This window comes from Hyperoodon ampullatus (assembly GCF_949752795.1).
Source record: "Hyperoodon ampullatus genome assembly, chromosome: 7".
NCBI classification, from domain to species: Eukaryota; Metazoa; Chordata; class Mammalia; order Artiodactyla; family Ziphiidae; genus Hyperoodon; species Hyperoodon ampullatus.
The window spans coordinates 38,794,833-38,822,803 of NC_136920.1; the positions used below are offsets into that span (position 1 = coordinate 38,794,833).

Here is a 27,971-nt window from a genome sequence, read left to right on the forward strand (position 1 = left end):
TGGCGTGGATGGATGGTGGGGGGTGGCCGCGTGGCGCGGGGGGATCGGCTCCGTGCTTTGTGGCCGCCTGGAGGGGTGGGATGGGGAGGGTGGGAGGGAGGGAGACACAGGAGGGAGGGGATGTGGGAACAGATGTATATGTATGACTGATTCACTTTGTTGTAAAGCAGAGACTAATAAAAAAAAATTAAAAAAAAATTTTAATGGTGGATTAACATCGATAACGGTGTATTTAACACTGATCAATGTTTGAAGTGTCAAAGAGCAAAAGAAAACAATCCTCTTAAATATGTATAAATATTTAAATATAGAAAACCCCCATCAATAGTTGAAGCAAAGTACATTTAATGGTTGCATTGAAAAGGAGAAGTGGGCGATTCACACCAGGGGGAGATTTAAAAATGAGACTTTTCAAACACTGCCTATGGGACAGCCTCATACTTTCATAACTTAAACCTCATCTTACTTAGATATACAGAAGTATGTAAAAAAATCACACCCACAAGTAAAAAATTGGTAATTTGTTTACAAAGTGCAATATCTCAGTACAGCAAATTCATCTCAAACAAAGAAACAGAGTATGTGTGGCTTCTTGGCCTTTAAAACTCCCCTGGTTTCCATTTAGATGGTTTAACATTTAGTTGTGATACGTAACACAAGAAGCCTGTGTAATGAAACTTGGGCCCCTTAATACCTGCTATTAATTAATTCCAACGTAAGAGTATGAGACCTGGAAAGTAAACTGTCAACATCTGATTGATGAGGTACGGATTATGTGAATAACATTTATGACCTGGTACCAGTCAGTAAACCCAACACAAACTCTTGTTCTGTAATGAATCCTGTATGGTTTGCAGGTCCTTCAATAACTGAAGATTTTTCCTGCTTTTTTCTCCAGGTCTCGGTTTGGCAAAGCCCTTCTTATTTGTGGTCCCTGTGGTTGCAGAAGAACGGCCGCTGCTGTTTCCTTCCTCATCAGGAGTCTTTTTGGTGGTTCTTAATTCCCTCTTCTGCTTCCCCAACTTCTGTTTCTCCAGCTATACCAAAAAGCCAAGGCACGGAAAAAAGGAGAAATTAATGAAAACATATTTTTCTGAAAACTGGTATTTCTAACTCTCATACTAACTAAAACGCATATAATATATTCTGTATTTATATTTTTAAAGGCTTCAAAAATCTATTGTACTAGTCATTTAACAGTGTTTAAAATATATAGTGACATAAACACCTGTAAACAAGAGTCAACACATCAATTCTGGTGCTGTATCAGAAGTTAAGAGTTGCCAAAGTACAGCACAGGGTGAGTGAGAAGCAAGGGAGTTCGGGGGAAGGTCTCAAGGAGGCGGCAAAAAAATCTGACATGGGAAATGGAAGACAGGATTCTAATACACTGAGAGAGGCATCCTAGAAACTAGTCTGCACAGACAAAGAAGCACGTTGCAGCTGGATGAAGGGATGTAATGGTAATGTATTAATACTATGAAAAGGATTTTTAATTTTATTATTTCACCTTTTAGAATAATTTATTTCAAATAGGGAGCTTTATTTTTACTTTAGCTGCTGGCTGAAATAAATCGCTGCTGGCACACTGGTGTTCCATTAGAATAAAGTTAAATCTAATGTACAGGAAACAAATTAGATCATTACTCCTATAGGAATCATTTGCTTGCATTTATTCTTTTATTTTTAGTATGTGAACTTTGGGAAAAAATGCTTAAAAAGCTAGGTTTTGGAGTTGCAAAGACCCTAGTCTGCCATCATACCTCTGCCATTTACCAGTGAGCCAGTATCCTTGGGCAAGTTAAATAATTTCATTTTAGGGTATGCCCACCTCCCAGGACCTTGGCTCCAGTTTCCTCATTTGTAAAATGCAATATATACTCACTTCATAAGCCTTCCATGAAAATTAAATAAGATGACATAGAGCACTCAGCATTGTGCCTATTACACAGCAACCAATTAATAAATGTCTGCCAACCTGTTCTGCTACCAGTCTTCTCCGTTTCAGTCAGCTGTACCACCGTCCTCTCCCTCCACATGATATCCAGCAGCAAGCAGCCCTGATAATTCTATTTCCAAGACTCACCTCAAATCTGTCTACTTCTCCCCAACTGCAGTCACCGGTAACCTCTGATCAAGCTTAAATGGCGTAGTTGGTCTCACAGCCTCTCTCCTGTCTCTACCCCCTCCCGGCAGTCACAGTCATCTCTTAAATACACCAATCATTACATTTCTCTCTGGATGGAAACCCTGGAATGTGACTTCCCATTGCACTTAGTAGGTACTTAAATACATGGTTGTTTTATTAATATAATTAGTAACATAAATGTAACTAAAGATCTTTTTCACATATTTACATCTGATTTATTCCTTTAGAAATTAAGAATTTCTAGGTGTTTTTAAAAAGACCTGGGTAAACTTTGAATCATTTAAACTCATCAGAGGTAAAGCTTGTTCATATAAGAATATTAAATATATTCAGTACTTGTAAGATGTATTTTAGATTATAAAATCTACTCAGAGACTTCAAGACAGTGTCTTCTTTCTTAGCCTGCTTAACACCAATTCTTAATAACTAATGCAATGAATTAATAAGTGTCTACAGTGAAAAATACTTCCTGTAGCTTTCTATCTATGATACACTTACAAGGGCATCAATTAACATATTTGAAGAAAAGGGGTTGTTTTGTTCTGTTTTACTCTTGTTTTTTAATCATTAGAAATGAGTTAAGGAAAACAGAGTTACTTGGGCTTGATATTTTCGAACTTGAGTTATTTGATTGGCCTTTGCCTCCATCCTGCCCACTAATGCCTCCAGTTCGCACTCTAGGTTGTCTTTCAGTTCAGTGGTTCGTGATTCTTGGATAAGTTTCACAAGCTGCTGGTGATCACTGTATAAAAAACAGAAGGAGAGCTTGGTTAAGTTTTCTGTGTTAGCTGGTTAAGTCCACTACATCTCACTCACCATGGGACCACTGCTCTGTGCATTAAAAAATGACTCAATTTTGGGACTTCCCTGGTGGTCCAGTGGTTAAGACTTCGCCTTCCAGTGTAGGGGTGCAGGTTCGATCCCTGGTCGGGGAGCTAAGATCCCAAATGCCTCAAGGCCAAAAAACCAAAACATAAAAAAAACAGAAGCAATTCTGTAACAAATTCAATAAAGACTTTAAAAATGGTCCACAAAAAAACCCCAAAAACAAACCTAAAAAAAAAAAAAGACTCAATTTTTTAAAACAGAGCAAAATTTTCCATATTATTAGTGATAGTGTAAAAGTTTAAAAAAGGTACTGGATGCAAATGCAAGAAAAGTTCTTAATTTCAAAGAGCTAATTATTTATATCTCTACCTCCCCCACAAGAGCAGTACATATGTGGAAAAGGAAAGTCTAGAGAAGGATCTTGTTCTTCAAACACTCACTTCCTAACTTATCAGTTACGTTTAGCCAAAGTTAATGTAGATCAAGCTCCCAAACAAGGAAATAAAACTTAAATGTAAACCTTGGTCGCCAAAACATTTAATAATTATAGAAAAAGGAGAAATTTCACCCAGAACAGTTGTATTGGTTAAAGTCCTAGTAACTTGTTCAGTGGTTGGTGCAAGGACTGTGTTCAACAAATATTTCTTAAAATATTGAAACATGAAAGACAGAATTAATAAAGTCACCAAGAAGTTAAATGAGGTTTTAGAACTAAATATAACTAAAAAACGAAAAAACTGAAACTCACAAGCTCATTTGCCCAAATTCATGTTGTAAAGTCTCTAAGACTTCTGCCAGCTCTTCATTAATGCTGCTAGAGGGGGGAGGCGTTGCTGACTTCTTGCTTTTCCCACTTCGTGAAGACACTTGCTTTGCCAAAGGAACACTGCTCACTACTCGATCATTGCACAAGACTTTACTGTGTTGCTTCAGTAGATGTAAGACATGCTGAACATTGGCTACCACAGCATGGCTAGGGCTGGTGGACTGAAGAAAAATGAAGAGAAGTAACTGAAGCCACATCCTCTAGAAAAATGTTTTCTCTTTCCCCCCTAAGCCTGGGTAAAAAGACCCTCTCCGCCTCCACAGAAAAGCCTGTGATACAAGCCTCCTGGTGTACAGTGCATCTCCAGTCTCTCCACCCTAGTGTTATCCACTTGGCTTACACACCCATCTCTATTAGCAATGGATGAACATCCCAACTGTCCCCTGCTCCCAGTCTCTTCAGTCTCTAACTCCATAGTTCTATCAGTTATCCTCCGAAAATATTATTCTGATCACGTTCTTCTACTTGACACCCTTTAATGTTAAGCTTGCTGACTCTAATGTCCAAACTCCTCAGCACAGAAATCAAGGCCCTATAACACTAAGCTGCAACTTCTACACCTTGGCCTCATGTCCCACTATCTCCTACCTGCTCTCCACTATTTGAATGAACTGTATTTGCACATGCCATTTCTTTTGTGTGCCAATTTTTATACCATTTTGAAAAACCCAGTTCAAATACATGATTTGTAGGCTTTCTTAAAACATCCAGGTAATTAGTTGGTCCATTCTCAGATCACCTGTGGCATTTATCTCGATCACAGGATTTATCACAATATATTGTAACTGTGTTTGCATGTCTTTTCCACCTATTAAGTAGTGTAAGCACTTCCAGGTGATAGGGACTATTACCGTATTCATTTCTCTGTCCTCTAGTAGGAAGCATTAAGTTCATGCTTGTCACATAAGCAACGGGAAAAACCTGGTAGCCCTCTCAAAATTTTTGTTTTTATTTTGAACACTGAACAAGTCTCAATGTGCAATTTCAATTTATAAACAGATGGTTGGGCCAACTTGGCTCCATAAGCAAGTTTAAAATGCAGATTCCTAGGTAGCATGCCAAACTCAATCAGTGTGTGGTCAAGGCTTAGAAATGTACATTTAAAAGTCTGCCAGTTGATTCTAAACAGCCAGGTTTGCAAACCACTCAGCTAAGCTAAACATGCTCTTTTTATCCTAGTTTTTGTTGTTAGGTAGCAAATTGAATTTAGTAATATATATACAAAGATGTATATACCACATCCAAGTGGGGTTTATTCCAGGAATGCAAGGCTAGTTCAATGTTTGAAAATGAATCTATGTAATCCAGCATATAAAAAAGGTAAAGAAGAAAAATCACATAACCATATCATTTGATGAAGAAAAGTATTTGAAAAAATCCAACACCCATTAAGGGTATAAACTTTCAGCAAAGCAGGAACAGACAGAAATTTCCTCAAGTTGACAAAGAGCACAAACAAAGAACCTACAGCTAATATCATACTTATCGGTGAAAGACTGAATCCTTTCCCCTGAAGATCAGCAAAAAGGCAAGGATATCCACTCTCATCACTCTTACTTACAACATGATACAGGAAATCCTAGCCAGTGTAGTAAGGCAAGAAAGGAAATAAAAGGCACACAAAGTAAAAAGGAAGAAATAAACTATCCTTATTTACAAATGACATGATTCTTCACATAGAAAAGCTTACGTAAATCCAAGAAATAATTCCTAGGACTAATAAGTGAATTCAGCAAGGTCACAGAATGTAAGATTAACATAAAAACTCAAATGTACTAACAATGATCATGTAGAAGCTGAAATTAAAACAACACAATTTACAATTGCTCAAAAAAAAGTTGTATATAAATCTGATAAAACAGGAATGGGACTAATATGATGAAAATCCTGATGAAAGAAATCAAAGATCTAAATAAGTAAGAGATGTACCATTCTCATGGGCTGAAAGACTCAAGAAGGATGTCAATCCTCCCAAATTAATACAGTTCCTATCAAAATTCCAGCAAGACCTTTTCTTTGGTAGAGATGTTTTTTCTAAAATTCACATGGAAAGGCAAAGGAACTAGAAGAGCTAAAAGAATCTTGAAGTTCTTTTTCCTGTTATTTTTCTATTAAGGAAATTTTATGTCTCGAATCTCGTAATCAGAAAAATTGTAACGTTTATTTTGTCTTTTAAATTTCATTTTTTCTAGTAATTCACCTTTATTTCACTTTACAAACGTACTGGTTTATGACAATGTATAAATAAAAATAAAAACTGGTCCTCCACAACAGATAAGTTTGGGAAACGCTCAGATGACAGCATTCTTAGCTGTTTGAATATTTCACAAAAAGTACAAATTACAACTTCAAAAGAAGACCTCAGGTTGAAAAGCCCTATCTTTGAACCTGTCCTGTTCAAGTATTAATGACTTCAGTGAGAATTACCAGAGATAGGCAAATTAAATTTGGGGATAACACATACATAATGGAAGAATGAACTAGATTCTAATCTAATGTGGGATAGGTGAATCAATTCCTATAGTACTGCATTTGATTAAAAATTCTGTATAAAAAAATCAACTCCACAAGTATAGGACCTAGAGAGGCTGATGCTAAGACTAAGTAGAAGACCTATTACTGCAGATGACTCTAGAATTAATGAGTGAAAGGGATGCTGTGGCTTCCCCATAACATTAATGTGATGCTAGCCTGAGTTAACAGACTATCCAGAACATGACCAAGACTCTCTATCCTGTGCTAGTCACACCACGTTTAGAGGACTATATTCGATTCAGGAAGGGAGTGAGGAGGTGGTTAAGAAACTCATAAAGCATATCTTATGATGAATAGCTGAAGAAAAAGAATTATTTATAACCTAGAATAAGGAGATGAGAATAAAGATACAGCTATCTGGGACTTCCCTGGTGGTCCAGTGGTAAAGAATCCGCCTTCCAATGCAAGGAACACGGGTTCAATCCCTGGTCTGGGAACAAAGATCCCACATGCTGTGGGGCAACTAAGCCTGTGCGTCACAACTACTGAGCCCAGGCGCCTCAACTAGAGAACCCACGGGCCGCAAACTACAGAGCCCACATGCTCTGGAGCCTGCGTGCTGCAACTAGAGAAGAGAAAACCGGCACACCACAACTAGAGAGAAGCCCGCACACTGCAATGAAGAGTCTTTGCGCCGCAACAAAAGATCCTGCATGCCTCAACAAAGATACCACATGCTGCAACTCAGACACGACACAGCCAAAAAATAGTTAATTAAAACAAAAAGAACCCTTAATCTATTATCAATATAAGATTTAAAAAAGATACAGCTATCTTCTAAAGTTTTAAAATTTTCCTATAGTTAAGGGTTCATTTGGTCTATGTGGATCCCCTGAGAGCAGAAAAAAAAATACCAATGAGTAGAATTTATAGTGACAGATTTCATCTCACTTAGGAACTTTCAAATAAAGCTGTCTAGAACTGTGAAGGGCTGTTTGAGGGTATAATGAGGTCTCATCAGTAGATGTATTTGGACAGAGTACATGACCATTATTCTGGATGTTTACATAACGAAAACATTGGACAGGGAACTGTACTAAGTGGATCCCAAATCTAAATGAACATTAGATTGAGACTCGGGAACAACTGACTATACTTTCTAGGTCCCACACCCAGAAAATTCTGATTTAGTAGAACTGTGGTGGGGCTTTGTAATCTGCTTTTTCAGATGCATAGTCAATGATTCTGATGCAGCTGGTCATCCTTTGAGAAACTTCCCAGCCCAACTCAAAGATTCTATGGCAAAGTAGAAGAACCTTGGTTAGGAACAAAGGTTCAGAGATGAACCTTTTGACCTTGGTAGGTCAAAAGATGGTCTGCAATCTAAGAAGAGGTTAAATTTAGGGTAAAGGACAGCCAACGACAAAACTTTTTAAAAGTGATCTGGCCGCACACATCTACAAAGGGCAAGTGGAAAAGCTAGGAAATAGTTCATTCCCTAAGCTTTCACTGAGGATTTACTATGGGGTTAAAATAAACAAATAAATACCTAAAATTAAAATTTACTCCTCAAGCTTCTCAAATTCACAGTCTAGTTGGATACTCAAGGCATCTATACATGAAACAACCAGCAACACAAACATTAATGAAAAAGTGGTATAAACTAACACAATGTTAAGCACTTCTTAGAAATCACCCAGTACTTGCTGATATTTGGTAAAATTATCATCTCCACATTTTTAAGCACTAAAGGAACTTAAGATTCAAGTCTATGTATGACTGCTTCTTGGAGAATAAATCCTATAAGTAATAAGCATGTGAGGACACAGAGGATGTGACTTCTTTTCATTTAAATATCTATATCTAAATACAAATCAACAGGGCTGATACTAAAAATCCAGTGCTACAAATATACTATTTCCTATCTGCAACCACACCTTCTGCAAACCAGAGTCTCTGCTTTTGCTCATAACTTCCCTTCTGCATAGACTCTACCTGCTTTAAAGTGTCCCCCCGGTCTCCTCCCTGCTCCCCCAGTCCCATAAAACTTTCCTTCATCTCATTCTCAAATCACTATGATCCAATTGGTAAAAAAGCAGAAAAAAATTTCCGCCGTTTATAGGTATACAGGCAGATAAGTGGATTTAATTCAAAGATCTAAGTTGTACAAAAAAAGCCACAGTTCGACCAACTCACCTTTCCAGCTACAAATGGCATATCACCCAAGCATAATCTATAATGTGGTTGTGCAGCAAAACAGTTCCTAGAACCTTTCTGCATGGAAAAGAAAAAAGAAGAGCAATTTTACTCACATGATGATAAAAGCTGGCTATATAGGACTAACCTGAAACTTCAGCTTACTGCTGGGCTACTGCTTGTTTTATCTCTATTGGCATTATGGTCTGGAGCTCCTAATAATACTTGTCAACACATATCCTAGCCTAGGAAAGGCTAGGAAAGAAAAAATAGTTCCTGACAAAACATCAGTTACAGTCTCAGTAGAGAAACTGTGTGTGTGTGTGCGCGGGCACGCGTGCATATGTATATACACAAACTTTTAAGTGCAAAAGATAATGTGATACTGAAATATAACTAACATTTGTGCAGTGCTATGTAGTTCTAACACTTTCATATATATTACCTCACTGTCAGGGTGAAAATTTAGAAGTAGATATTACTTATCCCCATTTTCCCAATGAAGAAACTGAGAATGAAAGAGATTCACTCATCCAAGGTTGAAGTACCACATGGTTTATCAGTGTTTTCACATAAACTACGCCAAGTAATAACCAGCATTATGACTTAATGGTTCTTTTTTCATACCTTTTCTGGTGGTTTTGACTTCTTTTTAATTCTTTTTGCATTGGGAACACATGAAGTTGCCTTATCTTCAAAGATAAGTCTATTTGTTTCTAGAGCAGTTTGCAACTAGGAAAAATATGAGAGCCTAAAGTTAATACTGTAGAAATAAAAGCTATGATTCAAATGTGAGATCTGCCACGTAAAGGCCTGTTAAAAAAACCTACAGTAGTATCGTATAGTATAGAATGAAAAACCCATCATAGCTGTGTAGCTATATCTGGAATCAATCCGTCAACATTTATCCAATATTTTAAATCAATACCACTCTCTCAATTTACTTAAAGTGCTGTCCTATAATTTGTCCTTTCACTTAGCCTGGAAACTTTTAGCTCCTTATTTGAGGTTGGTCCTTAAATTATGTCTAATGAGTTAAAGGCAGTATTTCCAACTCCAAACCAATGTTTCAACATTTTCTTCTTTTCACGCATGGCATATACAACAGCGCTGGACACAAAGCAGCTGGAGAACAAAGTACAATTTCTTCCTCTTTTAAAAACTCATACACTTAACAATGTAAGAAGAAGGAACTGGAAATCTATGTCCAAAAGAACTGGGAGGTATATCAGAGAATGTTATCAAGCCCTTTTCTCTAGAAGCTTAGTAACTACATTAATTTAATATGATAGAAATTCCACAATTACTAAGGATTTCAAACAAGGACTGCTGTTTTCAACTTTCCTTAAAAAATATAATTACAGGGCTCCCCTGGTGGCGCAGTGGTTGAGAGTCCACCTGCCAATGCAGGGGACACGGGTTCGTGCCCCGGTATGGGAAGATCCCACATGCCGCGGAGCGGCTGGGCCTGTGAGCCATGGCCGCTGAGCCTGGGCGTCCGGAGCCTGTGCTCCGCAACGGGAGAGGCCACGGCAATGAGAGGCCCGCGTACTGCCAAAATATATATATATATATATATATATATATATATATATATATATATATATATATATATATAATTACATACATATTCACAGGTGTGTCTGTGTGTGTGTCTGTGTGTGTATTTGTCTAAAATACTGGTTTTCAAACCTATGTATCAAAATTGTCTGGAGTTTATGAGAAAATTCAGATTGTCAGGTGCCTCTCCAGACATCATGATTTTAAACATTCCAGGCTGGGGAAATTTATATTTTAAAAGTTTTTTTTTTTATTAGTTCTGCTTTATAACAAAGTGAATCAGTCATACATATACATCTGTTCCCCCATCCCTTCCCTCTTGCGTCTCCCTCCCTCCCACCCTCCCTATCCCACCCCTCCAGGCGGCCACAAAGCACCAAGCTGATCTCCCTGTGCTATGTGGCTGCTTCCCACTATCTACCTTACGTTTGGTACTGTATATATGCCCAAGCCTCTCTTTCGCTTTGTCACAGCTTACCCTTCCCCCTCCCAATATCCTCAAGTCCATTCTCAAGTAGGTCTGTGTCTTTATTCCTGTTTTACCCCTAGGTTCTTCATGACATTTTTTTTTCTTAAATTCCATATATATGTGTTAGCATACGGTATTTGTCTTTCTCTTTCTGACTTACTTCACTCTGTATGACAGACTCTAGGTCTATCCACCTCATTACAAATAGCTCAGTTTCGTTTCTTTTTATGGCTGAGTAATATTCCATTGTATATATGTGCCACATCTTCTTTATCCATTCATCTGATGATGGACACTTAGGTTGTTTCCATCTCTGGGCTATTGTGAATAGAGCTGCAATGAACATTTTGGTACATGTCTCTTTTTGAATTATGGTTTTCTGAGGGTATATGCCTAGTAGTGGGATTGCTGGGTCATATGGTAGTTCTATTTTTAGTTTTTTAAGGAACCTCCATACTGTTCTCCATAGCGGCTGTACCAATTCACATTCCCACCAGCAGTGCAAGTGTTCCCTTTTCTCCACACCCTCTCCAGCATTTATTGTTTCTAGATTTCTTGATGATGGCCATTCTGACTGGTGTGAGATGATATCTCATTGTAGTTTTGATTTGCATTTCTCTAACGATTAATGATGTTGAGCATTCTTTCATGTGTTTGTTGGCAGTCTGTATATCTTCTTTGGAGAAATGCCTATTTAAGTCTTCTGCCCATTTTTGGATTGGCTTGTTTGTTTTTTTGCTATTGAGCTGCATGAGCTGCTTATAAATTTTGGAGATTAATCCTTTGTCAGTTGCTTCATTTGCAAATATTTTCTCCCATTCTGAGGGTTGTCTTTTGGTCTTGTTTATCGTTTCCTTTGCTGTGCAAAAGCTTTGAAGTTTCATTAGGTCCCATTTGTTTATCTTTGTTTTTATTTCCATTTCTCTAGGAGGTGGGTCCAAAAGGATCTTGCTGTGATTTATGTCATAGAGTGTTCTGCCTATGTTTTCCTCTAAGAGTTTGACAGTTTCTGGCCTTACATTTAGGTCTTTAATCCATTTTGAGCTTATTTTTGTGTATGGTGTTAGGGAATGATCTAATCTCATACTTTTACATGTCCCTGTCCAGTTTTCCCAGCACCACTTATTGAAGAGGCTGTCCTTTCTCCACTGTACATTCCTGCCTCCTTTATCAAAGACAAGTTGACCATATGTGCGTGGGTTTATCTCTGGGCTTTCTATCCTGTTCCATTGATCTATCTTTCTGTTTTTGTGCCAGTACCACACTGTCTTGATTACTGTAGCTTTGTAGTATAGTCTGAAGTCAGGGAGCCTGATTCCTCCAGCTCCGTTTTTCGTTCTCAAGATTGCTTTGGCTATTCGGGGTCTTTTGTTTTTCCAAACAAATTTTGAAACTTTCTGTTCTAGTTCTGTGAAAAATGCCAGTGGTAGTTTGATAGGGATTGCATTGAATCTGTAGATTGCTTTGGGTAGTAGAGTCATTTTCACAATATTGATTCTTCCAATCCAGGAGCATGGTATATCTCTCCATCTATTTGTATCATCTTTAATTTCTTTCAGCAGTGTCTTATAATTTTCTGCATACAGGTCTTTTGTCTCCTTAGGTAGGTTTATTCCTAGATATTTTATTCTTTTTGTTGCAATGGTAAATGGGAGTGTTTTCTTGATTTCATTTTCAGATTTTTCATCCTTAGTGTACAGGAATGCCAGAGATTTCTGTGCATTAATTTTGTATCCTGCTACTTTACCAAATTCATTGATTAGCTCTAGTAGTTTTCTGGTAGCATCTTTAGGATTCTCTATGTATAGTATCATGTCATCTGCAAACAGTGACAGCTTTACTTCTTCTTTTCCAATTTGGATTCCTTTTATTTCCTTTTCTTCTCTGATTGCTGTGGCTAAAACTTCCAAAACTAAGTTGAATAAGAGTGGTGAGAGTGGGCAGCCTTGTCTTGTTCCTGATCTTAGTGGAAATGCTTTCAGTTTTTCGCCATTGAGGACGATGTTGGCTGTGGGTTTGTCATATATGGCCTTTATTATGTTGAGGAAAGTTCCCTCTATGCCTACTTTCTGCAGGGTTTTTATCATAAATGGGTGTTGAATTTTGTCAAAAGCTTTCTCTGCATCTATTGAGATGATCATATGGTTTTCTTCTTCAATTTGTTAATATGGTGTATCACATTGATTGATTTGCGTATATTGAAGAATCCTTGCATTCCTGGAATAAACCCCACTTGATCATGGTGTATGATCCTTTTAATGTGCTGTTGGATTCTGTTTGCTAGTATTTTGTTGAGGATTTTTGCATCTATGTTCATCAGTGATATTGGCCTGTAGTTTTCTTTCTTTGTGACATTCTTGCCTGGTTTTGGTATCAAGGTGATGGTGGCCTCGTAGAATGAGTTTGGGAGTGTTCCTCCCTCTGCTATATTTTGGAAGAGTTTGAGGATAGGTGTTAGCTCTTCTCTAAATGTTTGATAGAATTGGCCTGTGAAGCCATCTGGTCCTATTCTTCAGGAAATTATGATGGAGCTCAAACACTCAGAACCAATGGATTAGTTAAAAGAAATCCTGAGATCATTACTAATGCTTCCCACAATGACTGCATTCTTTGGGGATAGAATTTATTCAGTGACAAAGGAACACAGGGATTCCTCTCTCAGGAGTGTCTACATTCCCACACACCTAACGATACTTTATACATAGTAAATTGAATGGACATAATTCCATGAACATGAAATTACTACTCTGGAAGACCTATGAAGCCAATGAGTTAGAAAAGTATACAAAAGAAAAAAAAAGTGAACTATTTTAACTTCCTAAGTTCTTCCCAGTAGCTGTCATATATTTGTGTGGCAGAGTTTTTAACATTTTTAAGTGCTTTCATTATATTTTCTCTTGTTCGATGTCTCCAACATTAAGAAGATGTAAAATAAAGACCAGTATCAGTGGTAAAATTCCAAGCTCTGAACGGTTACATATCTCGCCCAGGACTACACAAATTATGGTTAGACTTGGAACCACGTATCAACCCCGGCCCTTATTCTACCACAACAGTGTTCACTATCAGAACTCAAAACCTTTACTGATATATTATCAGTAATAACTGATTTGGTCCCAACTTTTTGCCTGCTAAATACAAAACAAAACTACCACAAAATAATTTTTTAAATTCATAAAATAATGAACTTGTTAATTCTGTATTTCATGTATAATAGAACTCACCACCACAATGTATATAAAGCATAACTTTAAAGTTTGCATGTTATGAGTCAGGAAACAGAGGCACAGTAAAGTGGCCTACCTACCCTAAAAAGTGGAATGGGGAGAGAAATCAAGTAATTTCAAAATTTGTTGGTGGTCAAAAATAAAGCCACAATGACTATATAACTCAGAAAGCACAGAGAGGTAAAAAATACATGCAAATTGATCAGAAGGTAAATATTTGAGAAAGAAAATATATCGGGTTCAATAGAAAGAGAATATGGTAAGTCAATGAATTCTGGGAAGCACTGGAAAAACAGACAAGATAACAAAGATGAGATAATAAATGTTTATAGTCCTGCGAGCACATTTATGAAGTGAGCCCAGGACACCGTTGGCATCTGGCCACAACCTGAACTGCAGAGCCTCCTCTCCTAATTGTTTTGGAATCAGGACCTGCTTCTTGTGTTAATATTATGAGAAAAGATACATGTAAATGTTTGGAAGGGGAGGGGCAATAAACGAGAGGTATTTGAATTAATAAGCTCACATGGGGAGAGTCTTCAGTTATAAACAGAAGTATTTTATTTAGCCTGTACGATTTGGTGGATATAGAAATGTTGCTATATCTTCTAGAAATGCAGTTCTAGTTGGTATATATAAACTCAATGATTCTGTAAATTCACACTGCCTCACCTATTCCACCTGGTGGCCCCTGCATGGGATAAAAATTCAAGGCTAGGAATGAGCAGAGCTCATTTTCCTTATATGGTGGCTTTTGTAAATTAGTATGGGTTACCACCTGTTGGGCAGTCCACTACCTAAGCTACTGTCCTGGTGTCTCGAGGCCACCAAAAAAGGGAAGCACCTACAAGCAGGATACTGAATGAGGCTTTCAAACATTTCCAATAGTGACTAATGTGGAAAGTTTTAGATGATTATGTATTATATTATGTATACAGTCACTGATATTTTTTAGTCTATTGATTTAAAAAAAAATAAAGCTGATCAAAAGCCCACAATTTAAAAAACCCTAAAGAATTGCTCAGGTTTTACTTTCTGTCTGTAAAAATATGTTTATAGTTTTCCGTATTAAGCTAAGTCTGCAAATTTATATACTGGACCAATCCAAATTATAAATAATCAAAGCAGTGCACATCTACATCTATTTATATATAAAGAGTAGCATGAAATGTGGAGCCTACCTGCTCACATTTCAACTTACCTGGGCTGCCTTAGCTTGCATACGTTTCCTTTCCTGTTCTTCTAGATGGAGTTTTGCTTCTAACTTTCGCACTTTTTTCTAGTGATAAAAATATTAAAAGTGATAATAGTGAAAAGAGTTTCAGTGTCTATTTGTAAAATTTTTATCCATGACTCTCCTTTGCAATTCCACAGAATTATGGGTAAAATTCACAGCCAAAGAACACAGCCTCTGTACGAAGCCACACAGGCTACATCAGCGGTCCCCAACCTTTTAGGCACCAGGGACCGGTTTCTCATGGAAGACAATTTTTCTATGGATGAGGTGGGGGGGGAATGGTTCAGGCAGTAATGTGAGCGATGCAGAGCGGCAGATGAAGCTTTGCTCGCTCACCCACCACTCACCTGCTGTGTGGCCCAGTTCCTAACCAGCTGGGGACCCCTGGGCTACATGGAAGCTGAATTTGAAACTTTATAGTCTCAGTGGTATTAAATACTTCCCAAATGAATCAACTGAGACTAAAATGAGGACTTCCCTGGCGGCGCAGTGGTTGGGAATATACCTGCCAAGGCAGGGGACACGGGTTTGATCCCCGGTCTGGGAAGATCCCACATGCTGCAGAGGAACTAGGCCCATGCGTCACAACTGCTGAGCCTGAGCTCTAGAGCCTGCGAGCCACAATTACTGAGCCCACATGCCACAACTACTGAAGCCCGTGTGCTCTAGGGCCCATGTGCTGCAACTACTGAGTCTGTGTGCTGCAGCTATTGAAGCCCGCGTGCCTAGCGCACATGCTCTGCAATAAGAGAAGACAATGCAATGAGAAGCCCACGCACCACAACGAAGAGTAGCCCCCACTCACCACAACTAGAGAAAGCCCGCGCACAGCAACAAAGACCCCATGCAGCCAAAAATAAATAAAAAATTTAAAAAAACAAACAAAAAACTAAAATTAGTTCAGAGAACAAAAACCAAGTGATACAAGCCTTAAGGATACTCAAAAACACTTCATCTTTCAACATTTTCAAAAAGAACTCCTTCCTTATGTACACTAAGATGGTAAAATGTGAACTTTCTCTCCAAATTTACATTTCTTCCTTTAAAAAAATTCCTATGTTTCTTTGCTACAAGGTCACTTTTTTTCCTATAAAATATCCAGTATATTATAAAATAACCAATTTTACATAAGAACCAATATTATGCATTGATGAGTAAAAAAGATTTTCACTGACTTCTGCAAGGGCCTGCATTGTGATAAGCTTGTTATACTCCTGTTCAAGAAGATCCAATTTTTCAAGTTGGTTTTGAACATGCGTTTGATCATGTTGTCGTTCTCTTTCTAGGGAAACCTGGGAAACAATATTAAATACAGCATAATAATTTGACAAAAAACTGAAAAACTAACACTGAGGGTACTATGTTGTATGCTACTTGTCTGGCTTTTCTTTTTTTTTATTATTCAAAGTTCTTATATTTTTAGTGCACTATTTTATACTTACATATATGTTATTATACTACTGGACTATAGAACACAATCACAGGGCTTCCCTGGTGGCGCGGTGGTTGAGAGTCCGCCTGCTGATGCAGGGAACATGGGTTTGTGCCCCGGTCCAGGAAGATCCCACATGCTGCAGAGCAGCTAGGCCCATGAGCCATGGCCGCTAAGCCTGTGCGTCCAGAGCCTGTGCTCCGCAACGGGAGAGGCCACAACAATGAGAGGCCTGTGTACCGCAAAAAAACAAACAAACAAAAAAAACCCCACAATCACAGTAGTCTCTGATTTTTGTGGTCTCCACTTGCCTAGTACAGTGGCTATAAATACTTGTTGGACAAGTGAAAATAATACTTTTAGAAAGGTGTTCCTATGAATAGTTTTTCATTCATGATGCTTCTATCCTAAGTATCTGATCTACAGGTCTTAATCAAAAGTAATCTAGGGCTTCCCTGGTGGCGCAGTGGTTGAGAGTCAGCCTGCCGATGCAGGGGACGCGGGTTCGTGCCCTGGTCCGGGAAGATCCCACATGCCGCGGAGCGGCTGGGCCCGTGAGCCATGGCCACTAAGCCTGCGCGTCCGGAGCCTGTGCTCTGCAATGGGAGAGGCCACAATAGTAAGAGGCCTGCGTAACGCAAAAAAAACCACCCAAAAACAAACAAACAAAAAAAGAAAAGTAATCTAAATTCCCTGAAAAAATTAAAAGGAATCTGAGATTCCTTCACCATATAAAACCTTGAAACATAACCAGGCAAAAACCCCACTAACCTAAAATGATTCTAACCAGCTTTACTTGAGAAAAGGTAGGCTATGACCTAGACAATTGTAAAACTGACTTTTACAAATCAGTCCTTTGAAAAATCAAAAAAATACTAAGTTTCTTCAGACTCACAGACTTAGAAAACAAACTTATGGTCACCAAAGGGGAAGGGTCGGGGGGGACGGATTAATTGGGAGTTTGGGATTGACATGTACACACTTCTATATTTAAAATTGATCACCAACAAGGACCTATGTATAGCATATGAAACTCTGCTGAATATTCTACAATAACCTAAATGGGAAAATAATTTGAAAAAGAATAGACACATGTATATGTATAACTGAATCACTCTGCTGTACACCTGAAACTAACACAACATTGTCAATCAACCACATTCCAATATAAAATAAAAATTAAAAAGTACAAACTTCCAGTTACAAGTAAAATAAGTACTAGGGATGTTGTCTGGCTTTTCATACAACTACTTAGGTACTACAGAGGAATTCCAGGAAAACAATATTAAGATGAAACCAGAGGAAAATTAACAAATACAAGAAATCTTGTTCTTACTATATACTATTATAACATTTGGTTCTCTAACTAAGACTTGTTAATACGCTGTGAATGAAGGTATTTACTAGACATATAGGCTACACACAAATAGTTGTAATTAGTCTGGTTCTCTTACATAGTTAATCTCTTAATTAAGGCAATAATCATGGTTTTGGTATGTAACATTTACACTTCCTCTGAATTCTATGCAAAACATCCATCATTTTTTTTTTTTCCAGGCTTAGGGTCAAGGATTTGAAAAGACTGCCACCTATCAGATTTAAGGACTGACAGCCACAGGATAAACCATTAAACTAGGATAAGAAGTGGAAGTCTGCTGAACTGAGGTCTACTGGTAAAAAGCAAAACATTAAGCACGTGAACTTGTAAACAGTGTACCTTCATATACAAGTCTATAGCAATAAGTATCACACTAACAGAAATTTGAATATGACAAAGTAATACAAACCAATAAATTTCTCAGGAATTTGTGTGAACTACTAATTTCCTCCTACCCACCTTAGTGGATAGTTACTGCCCTTGAAATAATACATTAAGTTAAATATTGGCACAAATCACACTTCACTTCCAGTATTGGAACCACTCTATTAAAATGGGCTAATCAAACTTTACTGATGAAAACAGGGCTTAATTCAAAGACATATATATATATATATATATATATATATATATATATCTAACAGCTATATCAATATTAGTCAAGACATCTCACTGTTGTCTTATAGATGCTTTCTAACCCGAGAACAGAAATATGCCAATGAAGAGAACTGCGTATTACTGTACATAATGTTTTGCCATTTCCAATCATGTGGCAGATTTAACTCACCATCCCTTTCCCAACCCCATCCATCACACAAAAGTGTCAGAGAAAACATAGAAATAATAATAATTGCATAGCAAGTTTGAAGAAAGGGAAGTCTTCAGATGCAAAAAAGATAAATCAAAAGCAAGTAATACTGAAGCCAAATATTACATGAGGCAAGCCTATAGCCTTGGTGTATAAGATACACAAGGAACGTGACATAAATCTCAGGCAACGTACCATCTGCACGATGCAAGAGCCCAAAGCCAACAAACTATCATAAATGCAGACCAGAACCAGGGAAACCCATCAAGCCCCAGCAAAGGCAAATCCACAACCATTTCATAAGGCTGCCTACACAACTTAGAAGTATGGAATTCCCAAGATAAACAACTCCAAAGAATAAGAGTTCATCATAAATATATATATATAGGTATACAGTTCTCATAAGAAAAAGAATGATTTTAAAAAGACTGGGAATTTTTATAGTGTTCAAAGAAATAAAATGAAGGAATAAAAAGCAAAGTAATGGTACATTAAAATAACAACAAAAATAGGTGGACTGAAGAGGACCCAACTGGAAACAAAAAAAATATGGTCACAAATAAATTCAATGGCATAGTAAAGAGACCTATAATACAAATGAAAATTTCTGAAACATCCTCTTAAATATTGCTGTGCAATCAAATATTTCTTTGATATCTCCAACTATGACCGAAAGCTGACTGAGGTGGAAAGCATTTAATTTCTTTCACACTGCAGAGTACCCAGCAAAATATTAAGCATATAAACATTCAACTTTTGCATAATAAAGTTAAGATGCCCAGAAACTGTGGTATTCATGATGAATTCAAATTCTATATTCATAATAGGAAAAGGAGGTATGTTTTAAAAAAATATATTCGAGACTGATGTTGCAGATGTCCTCTCGTAAATGCATAGGTTACTTAAATTAAAATACCTCTGGTGTAACAGAGCAAAATATTTTTGTTAAAATAACAACTGTAAAAAAGTTTTGCAAAGTATAAAGAACCTTGAAATGTGCTACCTGAGTTGAGTCTTTAAACAAAATTCAAGAGGCAGAGAGGTACAAATATGCTTATTTATACTTTTGATAATGTACAAAGGAGTTAACATGACTTGAAAACACAATTAAATGTATAGTATTTTTCCAATTTAAGTAAAACTCTACCAAATACAGCAATAACAATGAAGACCAATCAAATCTTCAGACACCAGTTATAACTGATCCCAAGTAATTTCAGTCCTGTGCTGTTGTACTGTTCCAAAGCAGAAGCTGTCAAAGCTGTGTGTAGAGGATATGGCAGTGTGTGTGAGGGTCATCCAAAAAGGAAACTCCTCTTTTTAGCTTTGCTGAAAAAACAAACCACATTTTTCTCAAAGCTTCCACTAGCAGTTTTTCAAAATGAACTACTGGTACTATTACCTTTTAAGATGGACAGAGAATTGATTATTTCTAACAGCACCATTAGTCCTCACTGAGAAAAAAGGTCTTTATATCAACTTAATTTTCTCTATAACTTTTCTTGAGTGACTCTATGAAGTAACATACCTGTTTCCCTAATACAGATGTCCTCTCCATTTCTGCATGCTTTATCATGTTACGCATGTATTCCAATTGTTTTCCTAAAAGATTACATTTATTTTCTGCAGCTAACAGCTGAGATGTCAGCTCTAAAAAGAATACATAAGAAAAGCAGAAATTAGCTCACTCGCAGAAGTTTTAGTTTTAAGAAGCTGCTTAACATGAATCTACAGTATATATAATAAACATTTTCCAGTAGCTCTAGAAGCCTTTTCAGATGACCTAAGTCATTCTCTTTCTGCATGTTAGTCTAATCTGCCTTGAATTCAGACAGTAAATATAATACAGGACATCAGCACTTGTTCCACAAAATGCTCCCAAATATAAATGTAATTTTGTAGTGCTCGAAGACACCAAGCACTAGAAAACACTAATGTGGAATTTCTTTTAGAGTGATTTTATAATACTTATTTTCATAGTGTTTCATTTCTTTCATAATTAAACAAACCTCGATTGTGCTTTGATTCCTCATTCTTTGAATTCTCCCTTTCTTGTATCTGTTCATCCAGTACTTTCTTATATTCAACTCTTTCTTTAGACAAGGTTTCTTCTGCCTGAATCCTTTCAAGTTCTAAACGTCGAATTTTATCTTGAAGATTCTTCAGAGCAGAAAATATAGCTGCCAAATACAAACATGGATACTATAATACTTATGGAAAAAGTTCACTGAAAAATAATAAACTCATCTAAATAAAAAATAAAATTGATGGAGGATCACTCTTTGGGAATTATCATCACATGGTAATTGTTTAAAAAACTCCATTTAAAGACATCTTTTGAGTCTCTGAAATGTGCTAGGTACTCAAGTAAAAAAGCATAATGCCATGGTAAAAACATTTCAAAGATTTTATAAAATGGTAAAAATATTTAGCTAATCATACAAAATCCATAAACTGTCCCAAGGCACATTATTAACTATAAATATTTTCTGGTTTACTAATAGGATCACATGCAGAATCCAATTATAGAGCTAAAAATAGTCAAGTACATAAAGAACTATTTCTTTTTGATCTCCAAAAAAACCCTAAGCACTCTGCCCCTCAAAAAGCTTTTGATTATAAAATAATACATATTCACTGTAGAAAGCACATGAAAATACAACAAAGAGAAGAACTGATAATCCTAAGAGATAATGACTATCAATTTTGGTCATTTCTTTAAATCTTTTCCTATATGTATAACATAAATTGAGGTCAAAACTGATCTAAGTGTTTTCACTTAGCATTATGGAACTGTGAGCATTCCCTCATATAATCAGATAGACTTAAAAGATTATTTTCTTGTGACCAATTAGTAGTTGAAAAACTAAGTTACTGGATCAAAGAATATTTTATTCATATTTTATTTATTTATTTATCTATTTATTTATATTTTAAACATATTTATTTATTTGGCCATAGCCGGTCTTAGCTGTGGCACACGGGATCTTCGTTGCGGCATGCAGGATCTTTACTTGTGGCATGTGGGCTCTTAGTTGTGGCATGCGGGATCTAGTTCCCTGACCAGGGATTGAACCTGGGCCCCCTGCATTGAGAGAGCAGAGTCTTAACCACTGGACCACCAGGGAAGTCCCAGAATATTCATATTTTAAAGACTCTTGAGCAAAGTACCTTCAAAAAGGGTTTTATCAATTTATACTTTCATCAGAAGTACATGTCTTTGCCAATACAGACCATCACTAATTACAATATCTCTACCATTCTGATTAAGAAACCCATGCTACTCTGGTTAGTTTATTTTGCGTTTCTATTAAAAGTTTAAGTATTTTGTTATATATTGTTGGCCATCTTTTATGAATTTCTATGCCCATTTTTCATTAGTCTCCCCGTTCCATTTTATTGTCTTTAATTCTAGTTTTGATACAAAGATGTTTTGATTTTTCATAGCTATATCTAACAATCTTTCCCATCAAGTTCTTTGTTAAGAGGTTCTTCTGTAACCTCAAGATTAGATAAACTTTGTATTTTCCTTTATTAGTTTCATACACTTTTACATTTAATTCTTTAAGTCAAATAAAAGTCAATACAAACATTTTTGTATTGAAGGAAGAACTTTAAATGGCAACTTTATCATATACCAAGTTCACACATATATCTATACATACAGATATAATTATTACTTACACATACCCAAGACAGTTTCAGGACTTTCTTTTACTCTGGTTTCATTAATATTATGCCAGTATTTTCATTACTAAAACTTTATAATATAAACTTCAATTCTGCCAGTCTCCCACAGTATATAAATCTTTAAAACATTTCAAAATTATTCTTACCAATTAAATATTCAGAATCATTTCGCCTAAACAATGATTTAAATAAAATTTCATGTAAACTATACGTAAAGTAGGAAGAACTACCATCTTTTAAAAATCGAGCTTTCTCACTCAAAACAAGGCACGCATTCCCATGTATTAACACAATTCATTAATTCACCTAGTTTTTCAGTGCCTAGGATGTGACAGGCCCCAAATAGGAGAATGATACATTTTATAATATAGCCAGCTTATTCTTGCTGGTATGCGATGAGACTACAATCTAATTAGAAAGAACACAGATATGAAACACGATTACACACACTCAGAAACCTGAAAAATCAACTGAGAAGACTACGAGAATAGGAAAAGAGCCCAAACATAAGACTAGTATTTAAAGGAACAATAATTCTTTGATATACCTGGAATAATCAGATAAAAAATGTAATAGAAAAAGAGAAAATACATGCCATTTGAGTTTTTTGCCTGTTTTGAACCACTGAGTATTTACTGAACTTTGTAATAGCAAACATTTCTTGCATTCCTTCATTAAACTGTACCTAACAGTAAATGATTTTGCTAGTATTTTATCTTTGCATTTACAGTTATTACTGTAATTGGCTGGAACACTCTATTGTAGTTTGATACATCAGCCACTATGATATTGCAGGGATATGCTGGATTAACAAAAAGACCCAAAAAGTATATGCTTTCCTTCACTGCTTTCTGAAATGGCTAATATATCATGGAGATTATTTAAACATTTCTCAATACTTATTCCCTAAAACTACTCGGGGCTAGAACCTTACCGAGACTTTGACAGTTTTAAACATTTTTTTTCTAGTCAACCCCCTCCCCCTCATATCTATGTTTAAAAATATTTTATTAAGACACGCAAATTTATTAATAGAGAACTGAACTTAATAGTCCTATAGTCATCTATCATATTCTCCTTATTTCTAACTTTGTGAATAATTGATTTATGTTCTTTCCTTAAAATCTTAGCATTTCTTTAGAATCTTTCTCAGAAGTTCCTTGGAATCTTCAGCGTTTGTATTTCAAAAAAAAACAAAACAAAAGCCAAACATTACTTCTTTCTCCCACTTTTCTTAGCTCTACTGGTTCTTTAACAAACTTGAATTAATGCTTAGGTTTTTTTTTCCAGTTTCACTGACAAATACTTGACATACATCAATGTATAAGTTTAAGGTGTCCAGCATGATGGGTTGATTTATATGTATTGTGAAATTAAAACAGTAGGTTTAGTTAACTTCTATATCTCATATTCATACAATAAAAAGAAAAAGAAATTTCTCCTTGTGATGAGAACTCTTAGGATCTACTATCTTGACAACTTTGCTATATATCATACAGCAGTGTTAACTACAATTATTTTCATTCTTTTCTTGCTCGATAATGAAAGTATTTAAGATTATATGAATTTCCTTCCAAGTACTGCAATCCGTAAGTTTAAGTATGTAATGTTTAACTGTTTTCTTTTGCAAAAAATCTGAATAAATGCACATTAAGCAGGATTTAGGGGAAAAAAACAGAAATGAAAAGGAAAACCAAGATACCCACAATCCTATCATCTCAGTATAATAATTATAAACATTTTGTTGAAATCCTTTTGGATTTTTCTATGCTTTTATAAGTTAGTGAAATTATCCCTTTGCTAGTTGATATCACATTATTCAAATATGAGTATTTCTCCATGTCAATCTATAGATACCTTTCTAGAATTCCATCCTTATACATACTTGTCCAGGAACTTTCCGTTCCACTAACGTCTAGTTCTGAACCGGCTCAAACCACACTTCCTATATTTATAGCTCTATAATCTGTTATTAGTTGACATGGTGAGGCCATTCTTTATATGAGTGAAGCCTTCTATTAAAAGAAAAAATGCAGCTCTCACACATCATTCTTTAAGTGCTATTCACAATATTAAGAGTTTCCACTGAGGAACATTGCATAGCTCCATTTATTCAAGTCTTCAAGTATTCTCCTCACAGGGCACACAGAACAGGCCTAGGCTGATTTACCTCAGGTGACTTTTCTACCATGGCCTCTTTCCCAGGCCAGGGGGCTGAGCGATTCCAGTTCCTTTTCTCCGATTTGCAAAGGAAGCATTATTCCAGAAGCCACTTCACCTGGGCCTAAAGCTTCTGTCTCCAGTTGCTACCTAGATTTAAAATCCCAACTTCTCCCCTACTGTACCCCAATACCTAAGGCCTATATCTAATACCAAGACTCCTCATTGTGTCCCTGAGGCTTTTGGCCTTAAATTCATTTTATTTCTGGCACCTAGGTATTTCCCTTTCTTAATTTAAAGCTGGGTTTTATTTGTAATTTATTATCATATGAAACTGCTATTTGTCTATGACAATTATTCTGACAGTAATATTGCCATCATCCTTTTTATTTGTTATGTTCCTAACATGTCTTTACCAGCTTTTTACTTTTAATCTGTGTCATTTTGTTTGGCTTAAAAAGCATATACTGACTCTTGAGTTTTTCTTTTCTTTCTTTTTAACATAATCAATGTCATCACATCTGATAAATGTCACCTTTTTTTCCACTGTATGATTTCTCATTTTGTTTCCTTGATTTTTCTTTATTATTATATTTTACTGTATGAAGTATAGCATACATCTCGGGAACTGTTTGTCTGGCTTATACATGTCTTTTCCTGGTAATTTCCTCTTACCTCAACATGGCTATAAATACAACTGATGTGTTCCTTTAGTACCCTCTCACAAATATGGCCACAGCTGACTGACTGACCCACAGGGATACCCAACTGAAGCCCAGACAATGGCTTTCTTCTTGGGATTTTTGGACTCTGGCCCCAAAAGCTGAAGCCAGAATTAGTTCAACTTAAAACTCAAGCTTTTAGTAGCCATGTTTTCTGATATGTGGAAAAGCTGTTCTGTGGCTAGAGAGAATGAAGCTAGCTAGAATAATTTAAAAAATAGATGGGGAGAAAGTGTTGGTCATGTTTGAGTCCCTGGCTTCTAATGTTCTTTTTTTTTTTTTTTGCGGTACACGGGCCTCTCACTGTTGTGGCCTCTCCCGTTGCGGAGCACAGGCTCCGGACGCGCAGGCTCAGCGGCCGTGGCTCACGGGCCCAGCCGCTCCGCAGCATGTGGGATCTTCCCGGACCGGGGCACGAACCCGTGTGTCCTGCATCGGCAGGCGGACTCTCAACCACTGCGCCACCAGGAAAGCCCCTCTAATGGTCTTGAAGTCCACCCGTATATCTGCCTTTTTGTTCTTGGTTGTTCAATCCTCCCTTGCATGTTTGTAAACCAAAAAGATTCTTTGCCAAAGCTAGTTCAGACTGGGAATGTCCATCACTTATAGCCAAGTTTTTATTAACTGCTCTTTGTTTTATAAGTTTTTATTAAATAAATCCAGTACCATAAAGATACAAAATGACTTTATTCTACCAAATGGCTAATATATATTTAAAAATATATAAACACGTAAGTACATATGCACAGATATCCCTGAATACATTTTCTATGTCAAAAATGAGATTTTGTATGAAAGGAAGTTCATGTACATTCTATCTTCACTTTAAGAGTTACATTTGGCATAGTTTTTCAGCTTTATATTTAGCTTTCATACAAACATTCCTGCTTTATTGAGTTAAAAAACATTCTAGGTGATGAAATGATGGATCTTAAGTTTTTTGTTTTTCCTTAGAAAAGTGAGTGAGCTCTTGCTTTTTTCTCCCTTCTACTGCCCTCACATCTATGAGGTCATGCACCACTGCATTTATGTTCAAATAACCACATTACCTAGAAATTCCCTTGAGTGAAAAATATTCTATGTAGAAATGAACAATGATTTTTTTTTTTTTTTTTTTTTTTGCGGTACGCGGGCCTCTCACTGTTGTGGTCTCTCCCGTTGCGGAGCACAGGCTCCGGACGCGCAGGCCCAGCGGTCATGGGCCCAGCCGCTCCGCGGCACGTGGGATCCTCCCGAACTGGGGCACAAACCCGCGTCCCCTGCATTGGCAGGCAGACCCTCAACCACTGCGCCACCAGGGAAGCCCCAACAATGAGAGATTTTTAACTTCATATATTGGGAAGGTATACAGTGGGAAATATATTTCTAGAACAAGAAGCAAATTTAAACACTGAATGATGGGAAAAAAGTGACATACTAAAATAATACTGTACATATGTTTTATTTTCACAAACAGACCTTCCACAGCAAACACTAGATTAAAAATTTTTATCCTCCTTACCCACAGTATCCCTGAACATACATTTCAAAATTAAATACATTTTGGTTATAGTTGAGTAGGAGAGTGCAAATTGCCTCTGGAAAACTTAGCGTCAAAGATAGATACCGAGTTTTCCTTAAGCTTTAATCATCTCTGAAATGTGAACTACGTAGAGGGAAGAGACAACCTATTATTCATAACTCAAATGCCAATGCTAAATACTATGTGTGGCACATAGTTGGTATGTAGATGTTTCAATAAACATATCTAGGAAAGTCTCCATGATGATTAATTTAAAGTATCAATTAGAAGACATGGCAGCAATCTCTTTCTAACTCTTTACCTAATAAAATTAAACCTCATCTTAGTAATTTATAATTCATTCTTTCCCTAAGACAATCAGTGATTCCCCACCTTCACTGCGTTTTCTGTACTACTTGGTGAGCTTTAAAAAATCCTAATGCCCAGAACATACCCCATACAAAAACAAAACAACAAAAAAAAAACCCCCAAACAAACAAGCAAAAACCACCACAGAATATTTGGAATGAAAGGCAGGAGTCCAAGAAGATCCTCAGGTGATTCTAATGTGAAAAGTGTGAAAACTTTCTAGTAACATCTAGAGCACGAAAAGAATGAAAGACTTTCTCCTCTTCTCTTCTCAATCCAGCTTGTCATTCATTCAGAATTTGGGGTACATTAAGCCTAGCAGACCTCAGTATCATCTCATTAACAACAAAGTGGGGTCTATCTGTTATCTGGAATATTACTATCACTAATTTATCAGCACAAATTTGCTGCAGATTAAGGGGGGGGACATGGGGGTACCCAAATCACTAGTACACATCTTCAATTTCCCTAGTATTTTTCTGTCTTCCTAGTTCTCTACCCTTCTGACTATTCCCACTAATTTTAGCTTACTATTTAAACGGCGCTATTTTCCAAAACCCTTTCCCCCTCTCTTTCCAGAGAAACCCCTCCACACACATATAGCTTCATTTACTACCGTATCCCTGTTCATGCCTGAGTTCATTAGTGCAGAGTTCTCTTTTACACTTCACTTTTATTTTCATTTGCTTACTATTTCATCTCCACCTACCTAACTCATAGGCATCTCAAATTTGATATAGCGAAAATTATATTCATTATCTTTCCTTGAAATGTTCTAGCTTTCCTGTAATTTGTCCTAATCACACTACCATTCTCCACAATAGAAATCTTGGACTTCTTCACTGCCACCAAAATATGCATAAATCTCTCCGTAATCTGTCTCCTGTTCTCTATCCCAACTGGCATTGCTTCAGTTTAGACTAATTTCTGACCTAAATTTCAGT

General features: G+C 36.7%; 1 protein-coding gene across 2 annotated transcripts in view; it reads right to left on the bottom strand.

Moving 5' to 3' along the window:
• Nucleotides 1-655: 655 nt before the first annotated feature.
• Nucleotides 656-27,971, bottom strand: part of CEP57 (centrosomal protein 57) — a gene marked incomplete at its 5' end in the record, with an annotated part of 45,211 nt that continues 17,895 nt past the window's right edge. The window contains 9 exons of one of the 2 annotated variants that reach the window (XM_079709195.1): nt 656-1,037; nt 2,747-2,891; nt 3,726-3,964; nt 8,475-8,552; nt 9,102-9,206; nt 14,932-15,009; nt 16,143-16,259; nt 20,114-20,235; nt 20,595-20,765. In XM_079709195.1, coding sequence (XP_079565321.1) covers nt 804-1,037; nt 2,747-2,891; nt 3,726-3,964; nt 8,475-8,552; nt 9,102-9,206; nt 14,932-15,009; nt 16,143-16,259; nt 20,114-20,235; nt 20,595-20,765 — 1,289 coding nt within the window. In that variant the 3' untranslated portion in view covers nt 656-803. The remainder of the gene's footprint in view (nt 1,038-2,746; nt 2,892-3,725; nt 3,965-8,474; nt 8,553-9,101; nt 9,207-14,931; nt 15,010-16,142; nt 16,260-20,113; nt 20,236-20,594; nt 20,766-27,971) is intronic. The other variant, XM_079709196.1, reaches the window with a different exon arrangement.